The sequence below is a fragment of the Muntiacus reevesi genome, chromosome 8, assembly GCF_963930625.1.
Source record: "Muntiacus reevesi chromosome 8, mMunRee1.1, whole genome shotgun sequence".
NCBI classification, from domain to species: Eukaryota; Metazoa; Chordata; class Mammalia; order Artiodactyla; family Cervidae; genus Muntiacus; species Muntiacus reevesi.
In genome coordinates, this window is record NC_089256.1 from 24,019,208 (window position 1) to 24,041,696 (window position 22,489).

Genomic DNA, 22,489 nt, shown 5'->3' on the forward strand with positions numbered 1-22,489 from the left:
GCATCAGGGTCTTTTCCAATGAGTCAGTTCTTCACATCACTGGAGCTTTAGCTTAAGCATCAGTCCTTTCAATGAATATTCAGGACTGACTCTCTTTAGGATTGACTGGTTTGATCTCCTTGCAGTCCAAGGGACTCTCAAGAGTCTTCTCCAACACCACAGTTCAAAAGCATCAGTTCTATGGTGCTCGGCTTTCTTTATAGTCCAATTCTCACATCCATACATGACTATTAGAAAAAGCTTAGCTTTGACTAGATGGACCTTTGTTGACAAAGTAATGTCTCTGCTTTTTAATATGCAGTCTAGGTTGGCCATAGCTTTTCTTCCAAGGTACAAACATCTTCTAATTTCATGGCTGCATTCACCATCTGCAGTGATTTTGGAGCCCAAGGAAATGAAGTCTGTAACTGTTTCCATTGTTTCCCCATCTATTTACCATGAAGTGATGAGACTGAATGCCATGTTTTTTGAATGTTGAGTTTTAAGTCAGGTTTTTCACTCTCCTCTTTCACTTTCATCAAGAGGTTGTTTAGTTACTCTTTGCTTTCTGCCATAAGGGTGGTATCATCTGCATATCTGAGGTTACTGACATATCTCCTGGCAATCTTGATTCTAGCTTGTGCTTCATCCAGCCTGGCATTTCACATGAGATACTCTGCATATAAGTTAAATAAGCAGAGTGACAATATACAGCTTTGTTGTACTCCTTTCCCAATTTGGAACCCGTCTGTTGTTCCATGTCCAGTTCTAACTGCTGCTTCTTGACCTGCATTTAGATTTCTCAGGAGGCAGGTAAGGTGGTCTGGTATTCCAATCTCTTGAAGAATTTTCCACAGTTTTTTGTGATCCACACAGTCAAAGGCTTTAGCATAGTCAATGAAGCAGAAGTAGATATTTTTCTGGAATTCTGCTTTTTCTATGATCCAATGGATGTTGGCAATTTGATCTCTGGTTCTTCTGCCTTTTCTAAATCCAGCTTGAACATCTGGAAGTTCTCAGTTCACATACTAGTGAAGCCTAGTTTGGAGAATTTTCAGCCTTACCTTGCTAGCATGTGAGATGAGTGCAATTGTGTGGTAGTTTGAACATTCTTCGGCATTGCCTTTCTTTGGGATTGGAATGAAAACTGACTTTTTCCAGTCTTGTGGCCACTGCTGAGTTTTCCAAATTTGCTGGTATATTGTGTGCAACACTTTCACAGCATCATCTTTTAGGATTTGAAATAGCTCAACTGGAATTCCATCACCTTCACTAGCTTTGTTCATAATGATGCTTCCTAAGGCCCACCCCAGGATGTCTGGTTTTAGGTGAGTGATCACACCATCGTGACTATCTGGGTCATGGAGATCTTTTTTGTACAGTTCTTCTGTGTGTTCTTGCCACCTCTTCTTGGTATATTCTGCTTCTGTTAGATCCATGCCATTTTTGTCCTTTATTGTGCCCATCTTTGCATGAAATGTTCCCTTGGTACCTCTAATTTTCTTGAAGAGATCTCTCATCTATCCCATTCTATTGTTTTCCTCTATTTCTTTGCACTGATCACTAAGGAAGGTTATCTTATCTCTCCTTGCTATTCTTTGGAACTCTGAATTCAGATGGATATATCTTTCCTTTTGCCTTTTGTTTCTCTTCTTTTCTCAGCTATTTGTAAGTCCTCCTCAGACTATCATCTTGCTTTTTTTGCATTTCTTTTTCTTGGGGATGGTTTTGATCATGGCTTCCTGTACAATGTTATGAACCTCCATCCATAGTTCTTCAGGCACTCTGTCTATCAGATCTAATGCCTTGAATCGACTTGTCACTTCCCCTATATAATTGTTAGGAATTTGATTTAGGTCATACCTGAATGGTCTAGTGGTTTTCCCTACTTTCTTCAATTTAAGTCTGAATTTGGCAACAAGGAGTTCATAATAGGACCTATAAGTCAGTTCATGGTCTTGTTTCTGCTGACTGTGTATAGCTTTTCTATCTTCAGCTGCAAAGAATATAATCAGTCTGATTTTGGTATTGACCATCTGGTGATGTCCATATGTAGAGTCGTCTCTTTGTTGTTGGAAGAGAGTGTTTGCTATGACCAGTGCATTCTCTTGGCAAAACTCTGTTAGCCTTTGCCCTGCTTCATTTTGTACTCCAAAGCCAAAGTTGCTTGTTACTCCAGGTATCTCTTGACTTTCTACATTTGCATTCCAGTCCCATATGATGAAAAGGACATCTTTTTTTTTGGTGTTAGTTCTAGAAGGTCTAGAAGAGTTGGACATGACTGAATAACTGAACTGAACTAGAAGGTCTTGTAAGTCTTCACAGAACCGTTCAACTTCAGTCTCTTCAGCATTAGTGGTTGGGTCATAGACTTGGATTACTGTGATATTGAATGGTTTGGAAATGAACAGAGATTATTCTATCATTTTTGAGGTTGCACCAAAGTGTGCATTTTGGACTTTTTTGTTGGCTATGAGGGCTACTCCATTTCTTCCAAGGAATTCTTGCCCACAGTAGTAGATGTAATGGTCATCTGAATTAAATTCACCTGTTCTAATGCATTTTAGTTCACTGATTCCTAAAATGTCAATGTTCACTCTTGCCATCTCCTGCTTGACCACTTCCAATTTGCCTTGATTCATGGACCTAGCATTCCAGGTTCCTATGCAATATTGCTCTTTACAGCATCAGACTTTACTTCCATCACCAGTCACATCCACAACTGGGCACTGCTTTTGCTTTGGGTCTGCTTCTTCATTCTTTCTGAAGTTATTTCTCCATTCTTCTCCAGTAGCATATTGGGCACCTACCAACCTAGGGAGTTCATCTTTCAGTGTCATATCTTTTTCCCTTTTCATACTGTACATGGGATTCTCAAGCAAGAATGCTGAAGTGGTTTGCCATTCCCTTCTCCAGTGGACCACATTTTGTCAGAACTCTCCACCATGACCCATCCATCTTTGGTGGCCCTACATGGCATGGCTCATAGTTTCATTGAGTTAGACAAGGCTGTTATCTATGTGATTAGTTTGATTAGTTTTCTGTGACTGTGGTTTTCATTCTGTATGCCCTCTGATTAACAAGCATAAGAGGCTTGTGGAAGCTTCCTGATAGGAGGAACTGGCTGTGGGGGAATCTGGGTCTTGTTCTGATGGGCTGGGCCATGCTCAGTAAATCTTTAATCTAATTTTCTATCAATGGGTGGAGCTGTGTTCCCTCCCTGTAGTTTGGCCTCCTTCAAAAGGACTTACAGTAGTCAACTATTTGGGGTACGGATGGATGGACAAACACAGAGATGAATGAAACAGAATACAGAACCCAGAAATAGGTCCACACAAATATGTCCAATTGATTTTTTAAAAATTAAATAATTTTTATTTTGCTAAAATATATATAACCACTTGAGAGTTTAAAATTCAGGAGCAATTAATACATCACAGTGTTGTATTAATCATCACCATTGTCTATTTTCAGAACTTTTTCATCACCCAAAATAGAAACTGCATATTATTAAGCTTTAGTCTTCCTTCCTACCTCACCTCACACCCTGGAAATCTGCTTTCTGTCTCTATGATAATTTGCCTCTTCTGGGTATTTCACATGCGTGAAATCATACACTAGGTGGCCTCCTACGTCTGGCTTATTTCACTTAGTGTAGGATTCTCAAAGTTCACGCATGCTGCAACTGAGTAGTGTTTTATTGTATGAATGAACCCCACTTTATCCATTCTTCTGTAGATGGACATCTGGGTTGTTTCCGTACTTCAGCTGTTGTGAATAGCGCTGTTATAAACATTTGTGTATACAAACTTTTTTTGAGTATCTGTTTTTGACTCTTTTGGGTATACACCTAAGAGTGGAATTTCTGGGTCACACGGTAGTGCTATGTTGAACTCATTAGAAAGTGAAAGCATTAGTTACTCAGTCGTGTCCAACTCTTTGCAACTCCAAGGACTGTAGCCCACCAGGCTCCTCTGCCCATGGAATTCTCCAGGCAAGAATACTGGAGTAGGTAGCCATTTCCTTCTCTAGGGGATCTCCCGATCCAGGGAGCAAATCCAGTTCTCATGCATTGCAGTGTCTTTACCATCTGAGCCACTGGGGAAGCCCTGGACTCATTAAGGAGAGGCCAAAGGTACTTCCAGAGTGGCTGCACCATTTTACACTCCCACCGTGAATGTGTGAGGGCTCCAATTTCTCCACATCTTCTCTAACATTTGATATTTTCTGCTTTTGATACTAGCCATCCTTGTGGGGGTGAAGTGGTATCTCACTTGGCTTTAATAAGCATTTTTGGAATGAATAACAATGTTGAACAGCTTTTCTCAGGAAGACAGGCCCAGAAGAGGTCACACAGCTAGCTGGAGGACAAGAGGGTGCTAAAGTCCTGGTAGAGAGTCAGCAGGAGACCCACCACCCAGTGCCCCACCACCCAGGAAGTCCTCAGGGAGCAGGCCCAGGGCCCCTCCTGCACTGATCCTCTAGCTGAGCCTGGGCTGGCATTCTGAGGCCCCTGAGATCATCCCAGTTTAAGATTCCTGACCTCTGGGGCCCCATCCCTTTTGGGGGAACCACACAGACTTCCCTGGTGGCTCAGATGGTAAAGACTCTGCCTGCAATGCAGGAGACCCAGGTTCGATCCTTGGGTTGGGAAGATCCCCTGGAGAAGAAAATGGCACCCAACTCTAGTATTCTTGCCTGGAAAATCTCATGGACCAAGGAGCCTGGTAGGCTACAGTCCATGGGGGTCTCAAAGAGTCAGACATGACTGAGCGACTAAAACACACACAGACTGAAGCTTCTGTCTGGGGCAAGAGAAGAAGATTGCAGTGTCCAGGCTTGCTTGAGGGGCGAAGGCCAAGCAGCCAAGGGGCAGGGGCCCCTTCCATCCCCATCCCACCAATGGGACCTCCTTCTCCCCGACTTCCGGGCATGTCACACAGGGAGCACTTCCTCCTCCTTGGGCCCTGGGAGGGTCTGGCATGACCTGGGCACCCAACAAGTGTCCTGAGTGCTGAGTCCTGAGTGCTGGACACCATCCACCCAAGGCCATCTACGAGTTGTATGACTTTGGTCAAATTCCCTGGGATCAATCCCTGGGTCGGGAGGATCCCCTGGAGGAGGGCATGGCAGCCCACTCCAATTTTCTTGCCTGGAGAATTCCATGGACAGAAGAGCCTGGTGGGCTACTGTCCATGGGGTCACAGAGTTGAACACGACTGAGCACACAGCTGGTTAACTTCTCTGTGCCTCAGTCTCCCAGTCTATGGAATGGGGATGATAACAATGCTGATTGAATGGAGCAGTTCTGAGATTAGGTGAGGGCAGGTGCCAGGTACTTAAATCAGGGCTGGTGCATGGTGGGGCTGGGGTGTCTGTTATGTAGCATCATCCAGATGTGGGCCACTGCCTGGAGGAGGAGCTGAGGCTCAGGCCTCCAGGGCAGTGACCTGGCTGAAGGCAGGACAGGCCCTCACTGGGCCCTTCTCTGGTTGCGCAGGCTGCCTCCAAACACCACAGGTCACTCTGGGTTGCTGGCAGGTAAGGGGCTGCTGTGGAAACTCCCGGTGCAGTGGAAAGTCCAGAACTCTACAGGAGCCTGTGTGCTAACCTTCAAGCCAGCGGCCAGGCAACGCCCAAAGCAGCCAGGCCAGCCTGATGACGCAGAGCCACCTGCAAGGGTGTTGGGGCTTTAAAAAGTGAAGTGAAGACTTTGGTCTTCTTGGCAGTTTGTAAATTTCCCTTGAACAGTTGGCTTGTGGCTAAGACACCCCCCAATGACCACTCAGCCCCCCAAGGAGAAAATTCACCAGGTGCAAAGTGACACTGGAGGACCACGACGCTGAAAGGGGGAGGCCCTCTGGGCCGATCACCCCAAGGCCACAGACATGGCTCCCTGGCATCCTGGTGCCTCTGTGTGTGAATTTGGGGGCAACTTAGGACAGGCAACCCAAGCCCCACACCTCCACGTCCACACCCACAGCAGCCACTGGGCTCAGTGCCCCGGAGGTAGGCAGCATCAGGGCCCTGCTCCCAGGTCAGTTCCCAGAACATTCTACAGGAGAGCTAGCCCAAGAGAGCCAGCCTCAAGTCCTGGCCCTGGAGATGACAGCAGCCTCCACCCTCACCATGGCCTCCTGTGCCAGACGCCAGGCTGTTGGAGCTCACCTCTGACACCCCCTCCCCAGGCTTGGAGCAGCCCGAGGGCCCAGGACCTGGAGGTGGGAACACCAAGGCAGGGCTCCTGCATCAGGAGGGGGCCCCACAATCCCCCCACCCTGAACCCTCACCTCAGTGTAACACATGAAGGCTGACACACGTGATAGGTCTTGGGGACATCACCAGCCAATTGGTCACAAGTCTCCCCGCTGCCCCATGTGGCAGGTCCCAGCCCAGTGCTGGCCCTGACCCCAGGCTTCCCCCCACTCACCTGTCCCCAGATGTCCAGCTCTTCTCCCTAACACAACCTGGCTGGATGCTTTCCTCCACAAGTCTCCTGGGCTCAGCAGCCTGACCACATGGATGGGCTTTCCCACCATGTCTCAGGCCCCTGCCCGCCTCCCAGACCATGCTACCTGGGCCACCTTGGGCTCAGGGTCCGTGGTCACCCTGGTCCTCTGCCCCTGCCCAAGTGTTGCTGGTATGCTGTTCCCATCTCATGAACCAGGGACCCCTGCTGCGATCCTCCAGGGAGCCTTCCCCGCTTCCCCCAGAAGCTTCTGTCCCCCATCCTAGGAAGACCCCTGGGGTGCCCCTCCGTGGACTGTGAGCCAGCCAGACAGGGGCTCCCATGGCTAATGCTCAGACATGTCTGTCCATGGTGTCAGTCACCTTCCTAGAAGCTTTACTTCCCAACACACCCAGAGGAGGCAGAGGATGGATTGACCTGGAGGATTCCCAGTGGAAAGTGTCCATTTCAAAGATAAGAGAAGGAGAGACACTTGCCCCGCATCACCCAGCCTCCAGGTGATGCCCAGCACTGAACCCACTAACACACTAAGTCATAGCCCAGGGCACCCCTTATCAGACGGCACCCCTCATTGGACCCCTGCTACAGCCTCAGACTAGGGATTCTGAGCAGCAGCTGCGGAGGCAGCAGTACCCACTCCCATCCGGGACTCTGCCCCGGTTCAGCTCCCTGGAAGCTTCCTGCGCTGGCCCCTGGTCGCTGCTGGAGCAGCTGGGTGAAGGACACTCAGCACTGCTTTCCCCCATTTGAACAGTACCCCGTGGGATGCTGGCCGGAACCACGTTTTGGGAATTGAGTCTAGACGCTTCTTTACAAAGTAAAGAAAAGTCAACAGCTTGCTGGAGGTGTTCAAGGGCGCTGGCAGGTGGCTGGGACCTTGGGGAACTCAGTCACGGGGAAGTTTCCGGCCCCTGAGGAAGCTGCCTGGGCCCTGATTGGCGGAGCGTCCCTTGCTCTCTCCCAGGAGACGCAGGTATAACAGACTCCGGCCCCAAGGAGGCCGGAGGAGCGCTCAGGGCTCCCTCTCCCCGACCAGGTGAGCCCGCCCAGGTGTCCCCGGCGCAGGCGGAGCGCGAGGACCAGGAGGCAGACACGGCCCGGACACCCCACAAGGCCAGCGGCGCCCTGAGGCCCCGAGACCCCAGGCGGGGAGAGGGGGTCCCCAGCGCCGCGTCCCCGGACCCCGCGATGGCGGGCGAGGTCCGGGCCGGTGGGGACGCGGCGTTGCGCCGCCTGCTGAGGCTGCACCGCACGGAGATCGCGGTGGCCGTGGACAGCGCCTTCCCGCTGCTGCACGCGCTGGCCGACCACGACGTGGTCCCTGAGGACAAGTTCCAGGTGGGCCGCGACCCAGAGTCGCTACGCGCGGGAGACTTGCCCACACGCCGTCCCCGGAGCGGGCAGGGTCTCGGAAGACGCGATCCAGAGGGACCTCCCCCGACCCGCCCCGACCCGCCCCTCCCCATTCTCCGCCCTCAACGCTCCTCCCCTCCCCGAAGCCGCAAAGCCCTAGGGTCCCAGCTCCTAACTCCGCAGCCTGACCACGCCCCTCCCACCAGCGGAGGGCGTGGTCTCCAGGACAAGTTGCTGAGCCCCCAGCGCCCTCCCTGCCCTCCCCCAGCCGCCATTAAACTGAGCACAGTCCCATAAGGTGAAACCCAGGTGGCCCCCCACGTCACCCCAGCGCCCCCACGCCATCCCCACACCCGCCCCAAGCCTAGGGTTTGGACACAGCTGCCTCCTCGGGGTCAGCATTCGCCCTCCGACCCGCGGGGGAGGTGGCGGGAAGGGGGGCCTGGACACGGCAGGGCAGGGCCCCCACTCCCACCTTGCTGCAGGAGACACTGCGCCTGAAGGAGAAGGAGGGCTGTCCGCAGGCCTTCCACGCGCTCCTCTCCTGGCTCCTGACCCAGGACGCCGGCGCCATCCTGGACTTCTGGAGGGTTCTCTTCAAGGACTACAACCTGGAGAGATACGCCCGGCTGCAGTCTATCCTGGACACCTTCCCCAAAGGTGGGGGGCACCGGGGGCTGGGGTCCTGGCCGGCTCGGCCTCCCTCAGAGGGGCTGGGGCAGCTGGAGTCTGTTTCTGGGCCCCAACTGGACTGTAAGAGAGGAGGGATGGGGGTGTTTAGGGAGCCCCTGACGTTGCCTAGACCATCTTGGGTTCTGAGAGACCAGGGGCAGGCCTCACTTCCCTGAACGAAGGGTCCTGCACGTGCCCCGCAGACGTGGACCTCAGCCAGCCCCGGAAGGGGAGGAGGCCCCCGGCCGGTCCCAAGGCCACTGTGCTGCTGCCCAGGCCCCCCACCAAGAGGAAGGCACTCGAGGAGCCACGGACTGCCCCACCAGCAGCCCCGTCCCCAAGGGGCACCTCCAGTCCAGGTGCCCCATTTGAGGAGCTGGTGGGGTCACAGATCCCCGGGGTAGCTCCACACCCACCTGCGACCACACCCCTCCCTGACCACCCAGTCCCAACCAGCTCCGGGGGCATCTGTCCCTCCTACCTGACCAGCCTGGCAGAGGTCCCTCCAGGGACATGGACACCCTGGGTGGGCCCAGCAGGCCGTGCTGCCCCCTGAGCCCTCCGAGTAGGCAGACGGGTGTGCTTCCTTTCTCCTGATGTGGACACCAGAGCTGGGTAAAGCAAGGGGGTCCACCAGAGCCTGGGAGTCCCCTGCTGGCGCTCTCCCACCTGCCCCCCAGCCTTGGCACCCCCAGCCTTGGCTGAGCAGAGGAAAGAGGGCCAGGCTGTCTGTTCTCCCCTCACCCGGCCAACACAGGCTCCCAAACCAAGGCCAAACCCACCAAGAAGCCTGACAGCAACGCAGAACCACAGCGCCTCCCGCTGGGCAACGGTGAGCCAGGTCCAAGGTTCTGGGGTCAGGGGCCATCCTGGGAGCTGGGACCATGCTGGCCTGGGGTCACCCCACCTGTTCCCATCCAAATGTCCTGACTGTCGGGGCCAGCTTGGACTCTGCTTCCTCCAGAGAACCCTCCTTGTCCCTCGGCTGGACACAACCTAGGACCCTAGAGACCTCCTGTGGCCGGCTGGTGCCAACCTGTGGGCAGGCCCTGGGGACCCTGCCCCCTCCCAGCACTGTCCAGGGTCATGTCCCAGGGTACTTGTTCATTCCTGCCCGCTGTCTTCAGCCAGCTCACACCATACTCCAGGCCATACCACACACATGTACACACACACACACACACACACACACACACACACATCACGGCCATCTCTGCATTGACATGCAGGCTGTCTGTCTGTCTGTCTGAGTCTGGCCTGCCCTGGGTGGAAAGAAGGAAGGATTCTGTTGCCCAGACCCCTCTGGCTCCCCACTGCCTGTGCTCAGGGGTCATCACCCAGCTGACGACCACCTCTTCCCCACTTTGATGCTTGCTTTCCTAGGAATTCAGACCATGTCCACTTCGGTCCAGAGAGCCATGGCTGTGTCCTCTGGGGACGTCCCAGGAGCCCGCGGGGCCGTGGAGGGGATCCTTATCCAGCAGGTGTTTGAGTCAGGTAGATGGCGCTGGGAGAGGCTGCCAGCGCATCCACATCCCCACGCAGCTCCCTGGAGGCTCTGGAGCAACCGGGACATGGGCAAGGCAGCTGGCTTGCCCTGCCCCCCCAGTGGGTCTGCCATCTCTGGAGGAAATGGTCTGGGCAGGGGGGGCTCTTGGACTCTAAGGGGGACGAGCACAACCCCTGCCCTGCCTGACACACCACTGCATCACCTCCTTCGTCTACTCCCTATGCTGGGCACCCACAGGGCATGCGAGGACCCTGGGAGCTGATGCAGGCTCCAGTCTCACCAGGCTCCACAGATGGTCCCTGCAGCAGATTCCTAGGGCTGTTGTGACAAATTGCCACAAACAGGGTGGCTTCAAGCAGCTCCAAAACCACCATGCAAGCAGGACCACACTTGCCCCCTCACAAGGAGCTACGGCAGAATCTTCCTAGCTCCTGCAGCTCCTGGAGTGGCCACCCCAACCCTGTGCCCTGGCTTGTGGTATCATCACTCCAGCCTCTGCCTCCTCCCTGTGTCTCTGCCTTTTCTTCTCAGAAGGACCCTGTCCTTGGACATAGGGTCCAGTGTGAGCCCATCTTAACATCTACAAAGACCCGACTTCCAAATAAGGTTGCTTCTGAGGTTCCAAGTGGATGTGAATTTGAGAGACACGCTTCCTTCCCCCAGCGGAGAACCCCATCTGTGCCCAGGACCCTGGACCCAGAGTTGACTGGGGGTGAGGTTGAAGGAGGAACAGCACGCTGTAGAGCCTCCCTACCAGGCCCCCTCGTCTCCCCCCAGGTGGCTCCAAGAAGTGCATCCAGGTTGGGGGGGAGTTTTACACGCCCAGCAAGTTTGAAGACCCCACTGGGGGAAAGAACAAGACCCGCAGCAGCAGCCTGAAGACCCTGGTTCGAGCCAAGGGGACCCAGGCCCCTGCCCCTGTAAGCACTGCGGGGACCACCCCAGGGGAAGCCGGGCCTTCAGTCCTCGCACTCGAGGGACAATGGCGTCACCTCGGGTCAGGAGCTCTGCTGGGGCTGGGGTTGGCCCCTCCTGCCCAGACTGCCTCCTATGTCCTGTTGCTGACCCGCCCACATCTCCCCGCAGGGTGGAGGTGACGCGAGGGCTGGCCCGCGGGACAGGGCCCCAGCCCCTCCTGCCCTCCCCAGCGAGCCCCAGCTGCACCAGGTAGCGCCCGGAGCATTCCAGGATCCGAGGAGGGGGGTGATTTCTGTCCCTCGTCCAGGGACCGGGGGATAAAGGCCCAGCTTCTGCTCACAGTGTGGAGTTCTGTATTTTAATAGTATTTTTTTTTCCTGATAATACACAACTGTAAAAAGTCACATAAGTCAGAGCAAGTGAGTCCTCCTGGGCCCAGGTGCCCACTGTCCCGCGCTCATAGTTGGGCCCTTAGGTGGGACGGTGGCTCCTGCTGGAAGCCATAGAATCTCTTGGGCTCCTCGCACTGGTTCTGAACAAGGTAGAACCAGCTCTAGAACCCGGCACTTCCACCAGATGCCATGCCTGCTCCCAGGAGCTCCAAGGCTGGCGGGGTCCAGGGGTGGGGTATTAATACGGTCAGCGTGCTCATTGCTGTGCACATCAGTCCAGCCCTGTCATCCCAGGGCAGGGGAGGGGGACTTCTGAAGGAGATGACATCCAAGGAGGCATGGTGGGTGCATCCAGCCAAGGGTGCCAGGAAGCCTCAGGCAGAGGGGACAACGGGTGCCCAGGGCCAAGGGGAACACCGCTGGGCCTGCCCTCCACTGCCCTGTGAGGAAGGGCCTGCATGGGGATGGGCCTGCAGCCTCAGGGCCCTGGAGCGCAGGCACCCGTGGGAAGCCAGACTTTCTTAAAGACTGTTCTTTCTTCCCAAGAGGGGGTGGTGCTAGAGTCTCAGAGATGGTGGGGTCGTGGGGAGCCCCAGGGAGCAGGCAGTCAGGGCAGGATTTCAGCTGGGAGTGGGCCAGGGGACTTAGGTGTCCCTGGGTGGCTACTGTGGGGGTGGGGGGTCTCTGGGAGGGCCGCCCCATCCTGGGTCTTCCAGACACACGTGTCTCTTGTCAGAAGAATGAGGATGAGTGTGCGGCCTGCCGGGACGGCGGGGAGCTGCTCTGCTGTGATGGCTGCCCCCGTGCCTTCCACCTGGCCTGCCTGACCCCGCCACTCAGCGAGATCCCCAGGTGTGCCTCTGCCCCCGCTTCCCCCCAGCCGCCCCTGCTTCCCCCCAACTGCCCGTCCCACCTCCGTCGAGAAGTCCCATCGCTCCACCAGTGGACGGTGAGGCCAGCTTGGGAGGGGCCTTGGTTCAGGTCTCTGGGTGGTGAGTCTGGGGCCTGGGATCTTCCCACCCCACCTCCCCACGTGGCCATGCTTTCCCTCCAGCCTGGCCTATGGGGCCCTGAGACCCAAGGCAAGGAGTAGCCATTCTGTCCCATCTCATCTCCCCCCGCCCTTGCCCAAACTCCCCTGAACAGCTGACCCCCAGCCCTAAGCAGAGTCTGACTCCAAGTCAGGTTGGGAAGCACTGAGGCCACAGAGCTGCTCCCCAAGGGCCAGGGGGCTCCCCATCCTCCGCCTGGCGCAAGGACCCCTGTCCTGGCCCACGGGGAGAGTGCTGCCCTCTATCACCAGCTCGCACAGGTCAGGGCAGCCCGGTCTGTGGGGAGGAGCACAGGGTCTGTGGGGAGGAGCACGGGGTCGGCATTCTCCACCCGGCCCTGCCCCACTCACCACACGACCTTGACCAGGTCACATCTCTGGCCTGGTCATCCCTTGCTCCCGCTCAACACTGCCCTTCCGTTCTCTTCCATTCTCTTCCTTCCTGCCCCTGACCGGCTCCCTTTCTACTGGGCACCGTCCCCCCAGGGAATTGGGGGAGGGCCCCAAGGGTGTAACTAGGTCTGCCTCGGAGGCCCCCACCTGCAAGGCAGGGTCCATGGGAGCCAAACACAGGCTCAGGCCACTGCTGGTTCCCAGGTGTCAGGAATTCTCGGGGCTCATCCGAGAAGGACTCAGGGGACGTGCCATGCTAGTGAAGTCCATCCCACCAGGGCTAGCTATCCAGGCCCCCCAGGCTCTCCCATTGATGAGTGGGCAGGCCCTTCCCCTGGTCTCCACCCACTTTCCTGCTGGGCCTGGGTTCCCCCTCTGGGGACTATGAGGGTGGGTGACCTGGAGGAGCTGTCAGGCCTCCTCTGCGCTGCCAGTATGGGAGTCTACTGTCCCCTCTGTCCTGCCCCGCATGTCCCCGTCCGGTGACCAGCGGGACCTGGCGGTGCTCCAGCTGCGTCCAGGGAACAACAGCCCAGCGGGACGTGCCCAGGGCAGAGCAGCCCCGGCCCCAGGAGCTGCCTGCAGAGTCCCCGGTATGCCCAGACCTTTCGCAGCCCCGCTGTCTACTTGCTCCCTGCCTCCCGGCCACTCTTGTGGGTTGGACCTGCCCCAGCCATAAAGCCTTGCACCCCTACCCTGGCCCGGCCCCATCAGTCTGACTTTCTCCTTCGTGTGGGGCCATGGGGGTGCAGCCCATTGGGAAGTGGCCCTTATGAGGACCGCTTTCTCAGTATGCTGATTCTGGGCCCTCAGCTGTCAGCTGACACAGGGGACACACTTCGACCACAGATAACATTCTCCAAAATGTTGTAAGCGTTCTGTCACCACAAAGGCAGGAAGTACATGACACGTGCCCCAGAGTGTTTATTCTGACAGCCTCCCGGGGCCACAGGGCACCGCCTTCAGGTGGGGAGAGGTTCAGGGGCTGCAGACCCAGGAACCATGCCTCGACTTTTCCCACCCAGTGTGGGCCCCAGGCTCCCCACGCTCATGAACCCTGGGGTGGTTCTAGGCAAGCCCCCTGCAGCCCGTCTGAGAGCTGACCCTCTGCTTCTAGGCCTTCCCAGGTCTGAGGTCAGGGGAAGAGGCGAGGGCACTGCCCAGGGAGCCGCCCCCTGGGACAGACGCTGCGGTCACCTACAAGCACCTGCTGGCCCCGCCCTCTGCAGCCCCCCTGCCGGTGCTGGACCCCTCTGCCCTGCGCCCCCTACTGTATGTGGGCCCTGAGGGCCAGCAGGTGAGGGGGTGCTGGGGTCAGGGAGCCCAGGGTCCTCTGGGGCAGCCAGGCGAACCTGAAATAGGACAGTGATGGGCAAGCGGGGGTAAGGAGGTAGGAGTCGGAGAGGGGTGGGTATGGAGCTGTCGGGAGCGGCCAGGCCAGGCTTGGGGAAGGCAGGTGGGAGGAGGCTGAAGGGAGGCGCAGAGGTTGTGGGGGCTGTGAGATTACACAGAACAAGGCGGGGGCTCTTGGGAGAGGGGGAAGGGGACTCCTGGAGGGATTCCAGCTGGGGTGACCATTCTCTCCTCACGCTTGAAACCAAGCGCCATTCCCCGCCGCCTGTCCACCCCCGCACCCACTCAACCAGGGCAGTATAATAAAGCCGGTAGTTTGCAGTCTACCTGGGACCTGGTAGTCCCAGGTCTCCCAGTCCCTCCTGCATCCTCTGGAGCCCGGCATCCGGGGACCTCTTGACCAGCCCTGGAGGGGGCCTGGGCCCACCAAGGAGGATGGAGATGGGACATTTGGTTTCTCCAAGCTTCAGCCCAAAGGTGCTGGGGTGCCCTTGACCTCTCCTGGTCTGGATCCGGAAACTTCGGACCCGCTCCCCCACCCCGTGCGCCCCTCCCAGCCGTTCAGCCCCGGCGGGGTCCCGGCGGTCCTGAACGCCAGATGCTCAGGCCACCGCCACTACCCCCCATCCCCCAACCCCCGCCTTGCCCGGGTCCTCGGTCACCCCGCCGTGGCCTGTCGGTCCACAGGGCCCGGTGCCCGGCGCGCGCTGCGGGGTGTGCGGGGACGGCGCGGACGCGCTGCGGTGCGCACACTGCGCGGCCGCCTTCCACTGGCGCTGCCACTTTCCCGGCGGCGACACTCGGCCCGGGTGAGTGCGGGGCCCGGGAGGGGGAGGGGGAGGGCCGGCGCCCCACATCAAGGCTCTTCCAGACCCGGGTTCCCAGAGGGCGCTCCCAGCCTGGCCCCAACCAGCAGCCCGAAGCCTCTCCTCCGCTGGCCAGGGCTGCCCTGCGCTGCAGAGCCTGCTCCGGAGACCCTGCCCCCGCCCCTGGGGAGGGGGCGCCCGCTGCGAGCCCGGCCCGCCCGGCTACCACGACCCCCAAGCTCACCACCGGCGCCGTCGGCCCCGGGGCGCAGGTGAGGGGAGGGGCGCCGCGGGGCTGGGGATGGTGGGCACATCGCCAGGGGAGGCCCGGGGGCCAGCTTCGCAGTGAGCACCAAACCGCCAGACGGTTGTGTATGTATGATATTTGTGTTTAAATCGACTCCTGTTTAACTTAAATCTACCTAAAAAGGAAACCTTCCTGGGACTTCCCTGGTGGTCCATTAGCTAAGACGCTGTGCTCCCAACGCAGGGGGCCAGAGTTCCATCCCTGGTCAGAGGACTAGATGCACAGCCAAATAAATAATTATTTTTTTTTTAAAAAAAGGAAACACTCCTAAGCAACAGTGGCTGTGACCTCTCCGGTTGCTTGCAGGCCTGGCTCACAATTAACCCAGGCTCAGGGTTCCCCTAACCCCCAGCACCCTACCCCCAGCTTCTGTGAGCCCATCCCAGACCCCCGGAGTGCCCTGTGCCAGGAGCGCCATCCTGGGGTGGGGGTGGGGCGGGGAGAGCCGCAAGGAGGCTTCCCACCAGGAATGAGCAAGCAGGCACACACAGGTGAACAGCGTGACTCCCCCCGCCCCTGTGTCATCCCCACAGTCCTCCAGCAGCCTGGGACCCCGGGACCTTGGGAGGAGTTAACTCTAGCCTCATTGAACCTTACTTCCCAGGGCTCCCTCAGAACCTGGGGACCCCACCACCGCCACAAGTTTCTCCTGTTCAGAAGCCTCCAGCCCCCAGCAGGGACCTCCTGACCCATTCCTGCCCCCCGAAGAATCCTTGAGGGGCCCAGGGTGGTGATGTCCTACCCCTGTCCATGGTCCATCCCACCTCCCAGCCCCGCCTCCGTCTCTTCCCTCCCTACACCCCGTGGGTGATGGGGCTCCGGGTCACTGGGCACAGAGGGCCCCCACCCGCTGGTGCCCCATTCCTTCTGGAAGCCTCGCCTCACCCCCAGCCGTCTGCTGTCCGCGCTGAGCCACACCAGGCTGGTGGCACCTCCAGGGGCCAGAACAAGCGACTGTTTGCAGCTGCAAACCGGGCATTGTCTTAGGGTTCCACTTAATATGGCCTGTCCCCCTCCTAACCTGTGATGGGGGAGTGTGCCTCTTCTCCTGCTCTGGCCCCTCACCCAGGGGCAGGGCAGGGAACGCTGGCATGACCTTTGGGTCACTGAAGGGCTGGCTTGGGATCAGACCCTTCCTCTCTGGGTCTGGATTCTCATTGGTGGCAGGAGTCCTTCCAGCTGCTCCTTCACCCAGAGCTGCAGAGGCAGGCAGGCCCCGGGGCCTTGGGCAGCCACTTCAGAGGGGTGGCAGGGCCCTGAGTGGGCAGCCCCCACCTCACTCATGCCCACTGTCTCTGCCCCGCCCCCAGGAGCTGGATGTTAGAATTCAGTTCCCAGGGTCCCACCTGGAGAAGTACACAGCACCCGCTGCCCTGGCATGGCCACTGCCCCCAGCCCTGCCCCCTCTGTAGGGAGTCCTGCTTCTGCGGTGATGACCCGAGCAGAGGTGTGGAAGTTGGGTTGACCTCCTATCTTTCTGGGGTCCAGGCGGGGGACGATTCTGCTGGTCATGAGCCGGTTCTGCACAGGGATGACCTGGAGTCCCTCCTGAGTGAGGTAACGTGTCACTCGGCTCCCTCCTCCTCTTCTCCTCCTCCCCTCCTCCCCTTCCTCCAAGGCCTCTGAAGCAGTCAGCACCCCTATTCTGGGCCAATGGCATTCCACGGGCTCCTATTGCCAGATGGCACCAGCCCCTCCATGCACAAACAAGCCAGAGGGGGCCCTGAGCTGCCCCCCTTCCCAGCCTCCCTGGAGGTCCCAGGCCTGGGACCCTGAAGGGCTGGCAGCACAGAATCTGGCACCAGGGCTGCAGAAGCCTGACGTGGAGGCAGTCCAGGTGCGGGGGTGGGGGTGGGGGCCTAGGCATTCTGGGCCCTGCAGATCCCTCACTCACTGCTCTCAACGCAGGCTTCTCCACCCCACGATGAGCAGCTAGAATAACTGGGAAGAAAAGGTGGCTTTTAGAAAAGGTCAAATTTCTCCAGCCACCCCCAGGCCCCAGGTGGCCAGTGTATGTCCTCCTCAGGACCCTGATGTGGCACCTTGGGGATCCCAGCTGACCATGGAGGTCCTGCCTTATGTGATGGGCTGGGCACGGGCAGGTCCCAGATACTACAGGTGTCCTTAGAGACCCCAGGGGCCCCAGGAGGCCGGGGTGACCCGAGGTGCTGATATAAGAAGACATGGCGGGGGGCAGATGCACAAGTCCCTTGTGGAACAGGTCACCTTGTTGGAATATTGGGCATTCCCGCGGCTCCCCCAGTCCTGCTGGAGTGCCAGGTAGGCCCTGCAAAGAGCTGGGCAGAGGGAGTGAAGGAGCTGGCTCTGCCAGTCACCCAGAAAGAAGCCACGAGGAGCCGAACAGCCATGGTGGCCACGCCCAGGCTTCAGGGATGCTTGGAGGGCGTGTATGGTGGGGCCTCAGGCCTCAGCTTCCCCACCTATGAGCAGGACAGCTGGGTCGGATGTTGATGACTCATGTGGCCCTGGAGGTCAGGGAGGACCAGTTGTGGGCCAGGCAGGCACACCTGCCCCCTGAGGCTCCCGCCAGGCCCTGAACCCGCTCTCTGCTCTGGCCGCAGCACTCCTTTGACGGCATCCTGCAGTGGGCCATCCAGAGCATGTCCCGCCCGCTGGCCGAGGCGCCCACCTTCCCCTCTTGATCTGGATGCCGGGCTGACCCAGACTGGGCTGCAGACAGCATGGGAGGGGGAGGGGAGGCACCCGTGGGAGGGAGGTTAGGGGAGGTTAGGGCCAGGATCTGAGATGTTCCATGTGCCGTCAACACTCAGCTGATCAGCACCCTGTCTGAAATTAAAATCACTTCTGCGTGCTCATCATGAGTTCCGGTGCAGTGTGTTTGTTTTGGGGGGTCTGTTTCTGGTGTCCGTCGTGCAGGCTGAGCTGGCTGTATTGGAAAGAGGGTGCCAGAATGCCGCTGGGAGCAGGAGTCCCTCTTCTCCCCCTCTGCAGGAGCCCCCGGCACAGCCCCTGCCCCACCGGTCTGGCTCTGCCCACCTTCGCCTGCCCCCCGCCAACCTGCTCCTACCACCTCTGCCCCTCACAGGGCCCAGCCCAGCCCCACCTCAGGGCCTTTGCACGGGCTGCTCCCTCTGCTCGGGGTTCCCCTTGGTACTCCGCCTGTCTCTTTCCTCACCCATGGGAAGTCTCAGCTCCAAAGCCACCTCCTCATTCTTCCATTCAGAGGGTCATTTATTTGGGAAACCCTTCCTGTGACTCTTCTATAGGCTGAGCACTAGGGGACATTCTGGTGGCAGGTCATTCACAAGAGGAGGGTGACCTTAGACACCAGACAGGACCAGGGGGCCAGTGTGTGTGTGGGGAGGGGCCAGGAGCTGGGGCGTCTGGGACAGACACCAGGTCAGGGGTGGGGGTGCTGTGGGCTGTGGGGGACAGCGCTGGGCTTATCCTGCTCACCGCACCTGCCACCGGAAGGGAGCCCGTCAGAATGGAGATCTTTCCTGGTGGTCTCTGTCTCTCCTAGAGCAGCCCCTGGGGACCCAGGACGCTGTCTAGTTCTCAGCCACGTCCCCAGGCCCTGGCACAGCTGCTGGGTCACTGCTGCTGCAAGGAGATGGCAGGGCTGTCATACCCCTCCCCTGCCGGGACCCCTCGGTAGAAGCCCTGATGGGGGTCAGAGCCCTGGGGAGGAAGGGGGTGGTCGCAGGCCTACTGTGCCCTGTGAGTAGGGGGCAGCGGTGGATGTGTGTGGACTGGGGACTCGTGGGTTGTGTCCCCGCCCAGGGTCAGGCAGGCAGGGAGCAGTACGGGAATGGGGGTCCCAGCACGGGACTCACAACCCTTGGACTTTGGGGGGTCTAGCGGCTCACTGAGCCCCTCTGGAGCCGCTCTGTGCTGGGCACACATTAGGCAGCCTCTGTGGGGGTGGGGCTGGGAGGAGCTGACCTGGGACAGCACTGGGGAGGGGCTGGCAGACACCCTCCAGTGTCGGGGGTAACTGCCCCAGGCCACAGGGTGAAGTTGTTTATTCAAACAGGGACCCACTGAGGAGGCACTAGTGTCACATGAGTGAGTGGGCAGCTGTTCCAGGGTGGCCAGGCCAGGCGGGCAGCAGTGGGACAGACGGCAGTGGACAGTGATGCTAGGACATGGACATATGTGGAGTGGCCCAGTTGGAGACTGGATCACATTTGTGGACAGAGAAAGACCCGGTGGCGGGAGGGACTAGAGACCAGGCTTGGGTGGCTGATGGGGGGAGGAGTGAGCAGGGCCCGTGGCGGGGCGTGGGATGGACCAGGGGTGGGGATGGAGCAAGGGCTTTCTGACTAGTGGGGGGCCCTGCTTGTCTGAGAGCTGGCTCTTCCCCAGGGAACCCAGCTGCCATCCCTGCACCCATAGGATGAAGCAGGGCTGGAGGAAGGCTGCAAAAGCCAGTGGGGGTGACACAGTGGGGGCAGTGGCAGTGGTGGAGGGATATGTCAGGGAACTGACCAGGGTGGACCCAGATGTCACAGACACCCTGCCCATCATTGTTCACATCCTCCAAGGACCCCCACAGCTGCTGAGCAGACGTGACCAGCCCTCCTCTCAGCCCACTGCAGCCCCCCGGCCACTGGGTCTCATCCTGGGCTCTGGAAACCCCAACCTCATCAGAATCCCTCTGTGGACAGGTCCATGAAGACCCTCCCTTGGGGGCTCAGGGCTCCCATTGGTGGCCCGGTGGCCTCCACTGCACCTGTGTTACTTTCCTCAAGTTCAGGAAATGTCACTCCAAACTTGAGCACGGGGTGGGGTGGGGTGAGGGGCACACAGCAACCCCGAGGGTCGTCTGTCTGTCCGTCCCTGGTGTTCGTGCAGGGAGCTTGTGGGAAGGAGGAGGTGGGGAGGGGCCATTCCTGCTGTCAGAAGCCAGGGCTGGAGGCATTGTGTTTGTACCGTGATTTAGGCTTAGAGGACAGGAGAGAACGACTGTCCAGAGTGGGTCCTACCCTTCTTCAGCCCCTGTACTTTGCTCCTTAGGGGCTGACTGTCCATCTGCTGCTCCTGTCCATCTTCCTGTGGGGCTGGAAGTTGGTCTTGCTCATCTGGCAGTGAGTGGCGGCCGGCTACATAACCCCCTGCAGCATGTGTCTACCCAGCAGGTGAGCGGCACCGGCCAGCAGCTACATTTGTACATCCTGTTCCTGGACTCCTTTCCTGGGCAACTGTGACAAAGTGCCACAGACCAGGCAGCTCAGACAACCCTGGCCTCTGACCTTGGCCTCTGTCTTTGATCCTTACAAGTTCAAGTCAGTTTGGGGGAACCCCCTTCCTTGGACTCTGAGCTCTCTGAACATCTGATCTGTTTCTCTTCTTCAGCCTCCATAGCTGATGACCTGGCCTGCCCTCAGTAAGGGTCCTGTCGAGGGGCTTAGCCATAGCCCCAGGCCCCAGTGTTTGCTCTTGGCAATCTCCATTCACTGGCCCCACCTTGCTCCTTGGCCGTAAACCCCCACTTTCCAGGTTGTATTCGGAGTTGAGCTGGACCTCTCTCCCCTCCTGCAAACTCCACTGCAGGGGTCCCCCCCAAAGTGTAGTCCCTTGCTTGCCAAGTCGCTTCAGTCCTGTCTGACTCTGCAACTTCATGGACTGTAGCCCATCAGGCTCCCCTGTCCACGGGATTCTCCAGGCAAGAATACTGGCGTAGGTTTCCATTTTCCTCTCCAGGGGGACCTTCCTGATGCAGGGACCAAACCCGCCTCTCTTGTGTCTCCTACTTTGGCAGGTGGGTTCTTTACCACTAGCCACCTAGGAAGGCCCTTAGCACCTTAGCAAGTGTCATGGGCTCCTTTTCCTTTAACATGGGCAGGATTTGGCCACGACATTGCTCTTTTCATCCACATGAGGCTGGCAGAGGTCTTGTTGATCCACGCTTGGTTGGAGGCTCAGCTGTCACTGTTCAAAAATTGTTAATGATTTGTGAACAAGGAGTCTGAATTTCATGTTGTGCTGGGCCCTGGACAGGGTCAGGGGTCACGGCTAACAAGCAGTGAAGAGCTTGGTGCAGGTGGACACATCGGGGCTTGGTGGGCTTGGGAGACGACAGTGCTCTGGACAGTCAGACTCAAGATAAGCAAGTGGGCTGAGCTCTTGGCTTGTGGGCTGAGCTGGACTGGATGGAACCTCTGTCAGCCCTGTGCCTCGAGCTCCATCATCTGATGTCACCCTGGAGCTCCCAGGACAGTTGTCTCACCTCCATTGATTCTCTAGGGCTTTGGAGGCCATCTGGGAGCTGAGCGGCAGCACTGAAGGTGGGGGTCTCACAGGGGTCCTGGGGACAGGTGCTAGTGGGACCCAGGCCCCCGGGGCTCTGACGGCCACTTAGTTTCCGCCTGCAGCTTCTGCAGCCTGGCTCTAACCGGATAACAGATATCCACAGCAATGCACTCCATGCAGCCCCACTGAAGCCCCCCAGCCCTCCAACAGAGCCCACCCACTACAGGACACCCGTCCTGAGCACCTTGCACCCCAGTCTCAGGGAAGCCCCTTGTTCCCGCCATGGCCTCGTCTCCACACCTTCAGGGCATAGGCCCCTTTGTCTGGTCGCTTGTTCTCTGACCGTCCCCTCCAGACTGTGTGTGTCAGGAGCAGGTCTGCATAGAGCCCAGGCTGGTCAGTGCTCAGAGTGAGTGAATCCAATTCTGAAAAGGAACTAAACATTCAGTATCCATGGAGAAACAATGTCAGAGGTTGGGATGCTGTCCAGACAGTAAGAATGATAAACACAAGCCCAGTGGGTGAACTGAGGTGTATTAAATTATATTTATATAAATATAAAATCTATGTATACACATAGAGTGTGTGTATATATATATGAAAGTGAAAGTGAGGTTGCTCAGTCGCAGCTGACTCTTTGCAACCCTATGGACTGTAGCCCACCAGGCTCCTCTGTCCATGGGGTTTCTCCAGGCAAGAATATTGGAGAAGGTTGCCGTTTCCTTCTCCAGGGAATCTTCCCTACCCAGGGATCAAACCCGGGTTTCCCACATTGCAGGCAGACTCTTCAACCTCTGACCACCAGGGAGTATATATAGACAGAGCTTCCCAGGTGGTGCTAGTGGTAAAGAATCTGCCTGCCAATGCAGGAGATGCAAGAGATGTGAGTTTGATCCCTGAGTCTGTATTTAGAGTGTCGTCTGTTCAGCTAATTAGCTACAGATTATGTACAGTTGATCCTTGAACAACTCAGTGGAAAATCTGAGCATAGTTTTTGACTTTCTTAAAACTTAATTACTTCTGTAGATCAGAAGTCTTAAATCTACTGT

General features: G+C 57.7%; 1 protein-coding gene across 1 annotated transcript; it reads left to right on the top strand.

The window, feature by feature from the left end:
* The first annotated feature begins 7,449 nt into the window (after nt 1-7,449).
* Nucleotides 7,450-17,866, top strand: AIRE (autoimmune regulator). The gene is made up of 14 exons (XM_065942099.1): nt 7,450-7,786; nt 8,287-8,461; nt 8,677-8,832; nt 9,231-9,305; nt 9,857-9,970; nt 10,761-10,903; nt 11,070-11,150; nt 12,030-12,145; nt 13,228-13,330; nt 13,855-14,034; nt 14,778-14,899; nt 14,976-15,168; nt 16,692-16,760; nt 17,786-17,866. The coding sequence occupies exons 1-14, from the start codon at nt 7,637-7,639 to the stop codon at nt 17,864-17,866; spliced, it is 1,758 nt and encodes a 585-aa protein (XP_065798171.1). The 5' UTR covers nt 7,450-7,636.
* Nucleotides 17,867-22,489: the final 4,623 nt, after the last annotated feature.